Genomic DNA, 8,533 nt, shown 5'->3' on the forward strand with positions numbered 1-8,533 from the left:
AAGCTCTTGCAAGAAGATGATTTTTATACGATAAGATTGCCATCAAATGTTTTGAGTCCTCCTGGGAGGGAATTTGTTATTTCATCAGTGAAAGCGGTGAGGGCTCTTGCATTATTAGATGGTCTTTGTTTTGCATGTTGATCGTATACTATAATACTTAATTGCAATTTGTTGGCAAGATTTTTTTTCAACCAAGCCATCTGGCCATGCTAAAATGATTGTTATGTTATAACTTCATATCATTAATGACAATATTTATGTATTTCAGAGATGTCTTAACGAGATGGCTTGGATGAGCATATTGTTATCAACACTGTAAGTTTCAATCTTACCGGTGTCTTCTAAATTCTCTCTTTATTTCTCTCCTGTTTAGGCACAGTTAGATTCATGTCAACTTCTTCATTACATATGACATTGTGCAAAATTGAAATTAAAACAGATTCTATGTTTCATTGCCAAAAAGATGTTGCTACGTGATTCACGTGCATCAGAAAAGATAGATAACATCCAACTAGCACTGCAATAAGTTCCATTTTTTTTTTCTTCTAAGGATATATGTTTTGTGATCATTGAGTAATCTTTACATTATCCTTCTTTTGCAGGACGGTGTCAATATCTTGGGTGTTACTTATGGGTCCCCTGGGGCATGCCCATATCCTCGACAGTTGAAACTTGTAAGTACACATTTTGGTATTGTTGATTGATAAAAGACAATAGATAAATATAAGATCTTTATGAAGAAAAAGGATGGTGTCTTTTCTTATAACTAAATTATAACTAAAGATAAAATGGGTGTTGATTACTATAACATATTGAAGGTGAATAGGAACGCCACAGATGATGATTTGAAGAAAGCTTACAGGAGATTGGCCATGAAATGGCACCCTGATAAGAATCGTAATAACAAAAAGGAAGCCGAAGCTACATTTAAGGCGGATCTCTCCGAGGCTTATGAGGCAAGTTCTTTTCTTTTGTTCATTGATGTTTGTTTAAGCTTCTTGAGTTCATTTTAATTGATGGGTTTTGCTCTTTTTTTTGTATTATTGGAATTATATTGTTTGATATTGGGATATGAGATCATAGTTCATGATTCCTTATGTTAAAACTTCATGGGTTATTTTGTATTGTTTTAACTTCAAAAGTAATAATTGGGATATGAGGTAAGTTTGTTTTGCCATTGGGATTGAGACTTTTTCCGTTGTTTTGTTCTTAAGATTTGGATGCTATCGGGATTTTCATGGTGGTATTCTTTGTTAGATAGAACGTAATGATGTAAACAGGGTTTATGTAGATTTTTTTTTTTTCTATAAAGGGCATGAGCTTGCTTGTTTCATTTACACATTATATGAATGAATGTATTGGCTATAAAATTCATATTTCATTTAAGCTTGTTGTGTTTAGGAATGAAAAATGTGAATTTGATGACTTTGTGTATTGAAAGTGATCCTCATAAGAAACAAATTTATGATCAATATGGTGAAGAAGGATTAAAGGACATGCCACCACCAGAACTTCCGGATCTCCATTTGGAAATGGAGGTTGCTCAAATGGGTTTAATCAAAGGAATGCGCAGGACATCTTTGCGAAGTTCTTTGGAAGTAGTCCGCCTTTTAGTTTCTGGGTTCATCGCGGACCCGGGGGAGATCTATGAGGTTTCGCCAGGTCGGATGTAGGAGGAGGAAATTTTGGTGGATTCGGTAAGTGGTGGTGAAAATATTTTCCGTTAAGCCATATGCTGAAGAGTCTTGTTCCAAAGAAACCACCAGTTTGTGGAGAGCGAAATTGCCTTGCGACCTTGCGAGGAACTATATTCCGGCTCAACTAGGAAAATGAAAAAAAATCTCAAGAACCGTAGCATGTGCCAATGGGTATGTATTTTTCTAAATGACTCCTCTCTTTGATAAAATCTTTGAATAACATATCTAGCTAAGTGTCATATAGAAAACATTAGTCATTTGGCTAGGCTTCTCGCTTCGTTTTATAGCTTCTTAGAAGCTCTTCCGTAAAGCTATTAGTCCCCGGGTTGGCATGTATTGGGGAATTCTTGCTTTCTAAATTGTGCTTTTTCAAAATGCCGTAAACATATTTATTTTACTTGAAATCTTGTCATTTCACAGAAAAAGGGCAAATTTTTGTCACGCTCTCATCTTGTTTGAGGAGGTAATTGAGTAATTGACTCGATAGATGTTGAGACTGAAACCTCATCAAAGAACACTTTTATTGCAATTTTTCTAGGATTTTCAATTGCGTGGGTACTGATTTTGCTGCCCTTTTATATTTTAAAGTTATTTGTTTTGTGAAAAAAATAGTAATAATAATAATTTGTTTATATATGTGTAAGTATATTTGTGGGTTTGTTTAAATTGTATAGTATTTTTTGTAAGTATATATGTGTAAGTATTTTTGTGTAAGTATTTTTGTGGGTTTGAGTTGAATTTACATAATTTTTTAATTACTTTTATTTGGCATTTTTTTTACAAGTACCCTCATAACATAACTTCTCTCTGGTAATTCCAGTGAAATAGAAACTTCGCAACTGCTTGTGTACACCACAAAATTGTATAATATGGCAATCGAGACCGATGGAACAAATGGCTCTCTTATTTTGTCAAGCTTTGAAACAGAGCTGAAGCTGTGAGTAGTAAATTGATGAAAATACTTATAGTTTGTTTAAAGAACTATGTAAAATGAGATCCAAATACATGTCATGATGCTTGGCTTCTTTTCACACGTTTAGTGAATATTAACACTGGCAATTTATTGTTATTTTCTGTTGTTTTTTTTTTTTGTTTAAATATGAATTTGAATTAAAGTAATATACGTGTATATTAAATAAATATAAATATACATGTGTTTCCTATTTAAAAGTTATTTGAATGTTATTCAAATTATTGTTATTTTACACGCGTATAAAATAAAATAGTCACGCGTGCAACACACTGTTTGAACATAGTTTTTGACGTGTTAAACTTTTCCGAATTTCTTAAAAATTTGCAGGATGTCTTAAATAACTATAACGTACATGACCATGAGAAAAAATTTGACTAAAAAATTATTTCAGATCCTAAAACAGATAGGAGTGCATCAATATATCTATTTTAAGGGGGTACATTGTAAAATTTTCAATTATTATTTTAGTTGATTGTCATTAATAAAATTTTATGATTTATTTAATAATAATATATAAAAATTAAAATTAGAAAAAAAATATAAAATAAAATAAATATTGTATTGTGTAATTAAATTGATTAAAAACACAAATAAAATTATTAAAATATTTTGAAGAAAAGAAAATGAGTCGTGATATATAATATAATTGCACAACATGAGTGCCACGTGCTAAGCTTTCTGTCCCAACCAGCGATGGGGCATCAACTGATCAAGACCATCGAATTGCTCAAAGGGTGGGCCATCCTTAGTTTATTATCACAAATATCTAATTGTAATTTAGTTAGAAAAAAAATAATAAAAAAATATGTAATTGTTATTTATGTATATGATGAGGTTGGTGGAAGGCACTAATCTAACCTTTAAAAAATAGAAAATAAAAACAATTGTGTTGGGCAATCTTAATAGTTTCCTCACTTTTTTAGTGTCAATCTTTAATTTTTTTTTAAAGCTTTATTAAGATGTCATTAACACGGACATATATAGCAGTGGATCTTTAGAGAGAGAGAGAAAGAGAGAGCTACTAGAGCTCAAGAAAAGTAGACCCCTGTCTTTATTAGACCCTTCATTTTTAAAAAATAAAAATAAAAATACAATAATTAATAAATAAAACAAGTATTTCACTGTCATTAAATTGAATATAATACCATAGAGACCCTCTTATAAATTTCATATCACTAAATCTAATATTTCCTCATAAAAAGTCTTACTATACTACTACTACTACTACACTCTCTACTCAGACTAAAACTCTACTTCTACTCTGTTTTGCTATTTCTTTATTTTTATATATATATTGTTAAAAAGGAAATATCTGAGCTTTGGAGAGCAAAAATGGTGGCCAAGAAACCCAGAATCGTGATTATTGGAGCAGGAATGGCGGGTCTCACGGCGGCAAACAAGCTCTATACCACGGTTGGGTTCAAGGACTCGTTCGAGCTCACCCTCGTGGAAGGTGGTTCGAGAATCGGTGGCCGGATAAACACGTCGGAATTCGGCGGCGACCAGATTGAGATGGGGGCCACGTGGATCCACGGCATTGGGGGAAGCCCAGTACACAAAATAGCTCAGGAAATTGGAGCACTCGAGTCGGAGAAGCCATGGGAGTGCATGGACGGCTCTTCGGAGGATCCGACCCGGTTCACGACCGTAGCCGAAGGCGGGTTAGAGCTGGACGGAACGGCGGTGGTCGAACCGGTTTCGGGTCTGTTTAAGAAGCTGATGGATTACGCTCAGGGGAAGCTGGTAGAAGAAGGTGGTGATAGTGCGAATGAGTCTTTGAACTACAGCCAAATAGCGGAAAAAGCTTTGAAGACATGTATAGAAGTGAATGGTGGTATTGGCAGGGTCAGTGTTGGTTCTTATCTGAGACAAGGCCTCAAATTATATTGGGCTTTGAAGGGACAAGAAGATGGAGAGGTAAAAGGGTATGAGAATTGGACCAGAAAGTTGCTTGAAGATGGTGTTTTCAGGGTGTTTGAGAATATCCAGAGGACTTACACGTCGGCGGATGATCTTTTGACTCTTGATTTCGCTGCGGAGAGCGAGTACCGTATGTGTTGGGGAGAAGAAATCACCATAGCTAAAGGGTACTTAAGCATAATTGAGTCTCTAGCTTCTGTTCTTCCACCTGGTTTGGTTCAACTTGGCCGAAAGGTGAGACAAATCGAGTGGCTGCCGGTGACTACTGCTAGAGAAAAATCAGATATGTCAAATGGTTATGGCAATACTAGCTCTACGCCTGTGAAGCTTCACTTTTGTGATGGGACAACTATGGTGGCTGACCATGTTATTGTTACAGTTTCATTGGGTGTGCTCAAAGCTGGAGTTCAGGATGATGGTTCAGGTATGTTTAATCCTCCTTTGCCTTGTTTCAAGACTGAGGCAATATCAAGGCTTGGTTTTGGGGTTGTTAACAAGCTTTTCCTCCAACTGAGCCAAAATTATGATCGAAAATGCCAAGATTTCCAAAGTTTTCCATTTCTCCAAATGGTTTTCCATCGTGGGGACTCTGAACTTAGGCAAGAAAAGGTGCCATGGTGGATGAGGAAGACTGCTTCTATGTTTCCAATCTATGAAAATTCAAATGTCCTGCTTTCCTGGTTTGCTGGAAAAGAGGCTCTTGAGCTTGAATCCTTAAAAGAAGAGCAAATCATAAGTGGAGGTACGGTAAGCACATTATAACTAATTTAATATTTGAACTTCTTGCATATTCATACTAACCGTTACATATTCTGTATAAATTATTAGTGCAAGGACATATGTACAACTCGACGATGGTACAGAGTTGTTAGATGCTGTGATGTTCGGTGATGTTGCAGAAAACATATTCTCATGTACTGCAGTTCAATTAAGATCATATTCGGACGAGGTAACTATAAAAAAATAAATATGTAAAATTTATACATTTTCGTACATAGAAATACATTAAAATTTATAACTAATCATTTTTTTTTCTTCAGAAACATAAGTTGTTTGTCCAAAAACTACAAGACAATTATCAGCCAAAAAATGGAGAATTCAGTTGTACGTAGATGCAAACCGAACAATGAGTTCAAAGTATCTAATCGCCTCACCATTCAAGCAATGGAAAGCGGTTGAAACCGTGGAAGATTAAGCCAGTTTTACTCTCGCCAAACGTTCAACATTTACGCGCTCTACATCGTAGCCTCACTACCTAGTATATATTATATGTGTATTATGTGCATATATAATACTAATATGTTATAAATAGCTTCAACTTTGTCCTAATTTGATATGATGTGGTGCACTACCAATATCTTTACATATAATGTAGTTATATATTAAGATTCATGGTTTTGATGATATTTTTTTAATTTTCTTTGTTTCCTTTAACTTAAGATATCATTATTTAACAGAATATTGTTATTAATTGATTTTACAATATTATTATATATAATTAAAAATAAAAGGCTAATTAGTTTTTTTTCTCCCGAACTTTGACATGTACTAAATCATACTCCCTGAACTTTTTTGGTCGTTAAAAATTCTTCCTGAACTATTGAGATTGTTAGATTTAAGGACTTTTGTCTAATTTTAGTAAAAAAATTCTAAAAGTTCAAGGAGCATGATTTAGTACATATCAAAGTTTGAGGGGCTTGATTTGGTAGATATCAAAGTCTGGGGAGCATGGTTTAGTACATAAACAATTACTGAAACAGTGAAATTGAATGAAATTAGACAAAAGTCCTTAAATTTAACAATCTCAATAATTCTGGGGGAATTTTTAACGACCAAAAAAGTTCAAAAGCCACGATTTGATACATGTCAAAGTTCAGGAAAAAAAATTACTAATTAGCCAAAATAAAAACTATGTATATTTTATATAAAAAGATTTTAATTTAAATTTAAATACATATTTTTAACCACACAATATAATTTAACTGAATATTCTTAATTGATTTTATAATATTATCATATATATTTAAAAAAACAAATTATATAGATGTTGTAATCTAAATTTAAATACATAATATGATAATATGATTTTGTCCTGTTATTGTACTTTCACGGATTGTAATCCGTGATGTACGACAGCCGTCAAATGAGAAAATTATTTGATCTGACAGCTGAGATTGATCTAGGGGTAATTAGGGTTAAAAGTAGAAACGTACCCTAACACTCATTTAATGTACCCTAAGACCTATATAATGTACCCGGAATACATTCCGTGAAAGTACATCACGGGACAAAATCATATCCCTATATTTTTATTTACGCAATACAGAATTTGTTTGTGGTTACATTTAGTTTTCATAGAATGAATTTAATAATAATGCAATATTAGTTTCTATATAGAATGAATCAATAACGAACTTCACGTGTTCAATGATAAAAATTCAATAACCTTAACGATATTTATGATGAGGTTTATTTTATAAATTAAAGTTCACATTACACAAAAGTAAAACATCTTACGTCTTTAGAACAAATGTTTGAAAGTAATAAACAAACAATGATTATAGAGTTATTAATTATGAAGTTCATTTAATTTTAGTCAACAAACAAGTAGAATTAAAAAAAAATTGTTGCTATTATATGTTTCTTTATTTAAACATTTATATCAAACATGTAATTTTCTAATATAATAATATTATTTATTTAAATGAATTATATATAATTTTATTTAATATAACAACTAAAAATTAAATACGTTACCGAATTAAAAGAGAAAATCTAAATATACATGCATAACATCAACTTAATATATATTATGTCAAAAGTAAAAGAAAAAAAAATATTATTTTATAATATTTAATAGAATTTAATTAACTCTTTTTATAAATTTGAATTTTTTCATAAATAAAATAGAATTTGATTATTTGTTAAATGAATACTATTAATAATTTGATTATGTTTTTTTTTACACTACTAAAATACAAAATTTCTTTTAGATTTTTTTTTCTTCTGAGGAGTGTTTTTAGAATTTGATACTTGATTATTTTTAGAACTAATCATGTTTTGTATTTCATTTAAAAAAAAGGTTATTTGCGGCAAAACCCCCTAAAGTAGAGAGGTTTTTGCACATAACCCCAAAATCTAAAATTTTGGTGGTAATACTACCTAAACCACTGGTCCGTTAGCAAATACACTCCCCCGTCTAACTGATCCCGTTTTCTGCTTATGTGGCTGGTTAGCCCAAGTGCCCAGTCAACAAATCCATATTACGTGGCATTGTACCGTTTAAAACCGGGGTGTTTAACTGGAAATTAAAATTTAATTAAAACAATAACTAAATAAAATCAAATACCCCATTAAACACAAATCCACTTTACCAGAATCAGAACCCCAAACCCAGATGTCACACCCATTTTAAATCAAAGGAAATCGAGAGAAGGGGGTCGAAATCAAAGAAGAAGATTAAGAAAATAAAGTTCGAAGGGTTGGGGTACTCTTACCTGGTTTCATCCTCCATTGTCGAAGGGGAAGAACAAAGCTACTGAATATGTCGACGGGGCCTCACCTCTGCCGATGTGATCCCCCTAGGGTTGCAGAGATGAAAACATCTTGGACGAATAAGAATCCTGGGCGAAGGTTCGTTAGATGCCCATTCCATCAGGTGAGATCCTGTTGCCTTAATTATTTGCCCGAATTTTTGTGTTCTTTCTTTTTTTTTTTTTTTTTTTTTTCTTCTGGTCAGAATTTTTTTTTGGTTGTGGCAGCAAGAACAAGGGTGTAATTTTTGGTTGTGGTATGACCCACCTGTTGTCGAGCAAATTTCGACAACACCAGTTTTGTGTGAGTATTCAAGGGCTACTTGGATACCAAAAAATAGATATGCGAGTACTCCCTCAGAATAGCGAGTACTCAAAGAATATAGTGTATAATATACGCGAGTATTGTG

The 8,533-nt window shown here is 32.8% G+C and overlaps 1 protein-coding gene across 1 annotated transcript; it reads left to right on the forward strand.

The window, feature by feature from the left end:
- Positions 1-2,929: 2,929 nt before the first annotated feature.
- LOC115708654 (probable polyamine oxidase 5) lies at positions 2,930-5,980 on the forward strand. Its single transcript, XM_030636646.2, has 3 exons — positions 2,930-5,332; positions 5,419-5,539; positions 5,631-5,980. Exons 1-2 carry the CDS (start codon positions 4,003-4,005, stop codon positions 5,460-5,462), a joined length of 1,374 nt encoding a protein of 457 aa, XP_030492506.2. The 5' UTR covers positions 2,930-4,002; the 3' UTR covers positions 5,463-5,539; positions 5,631-5,980.
- The last annotated feature ends 2,553 nt before the right edge of the window (positions 5,981-8,533 follow it).

Source organism: Cannabis sativa, chromosome X (genome assembly GCF_029168945.1).
Source record: "Cannabis sativa cultivar Pink pepper isolate KNU-18-1 chromosome X, ASM2916894v1, whole genome shotgun sequence".
Classification (NCBI taxonomy): Eukaryota; Viridiplantae; Streptophyta; class Magnoliopsida; order Rosales; family Cannabaceae; genus Cannabis; species Cannabis sativa.

Coding starts and splice junctions, on each gene's coding strand:
- LOC115708654 (XM_030636646.2), top strand. CDS start 4,003: ATGGTGGCCAAGAAACCCAGAATCGTGATTATTGGAGCAGGAATGGCG. Junction 5,333..5,418: donor AGAGCAAATCATAAGTGGAG/GTACGGTAAGCA, acceptor ATAAATTATTAG/TGCAAGGACATATGTACAAC.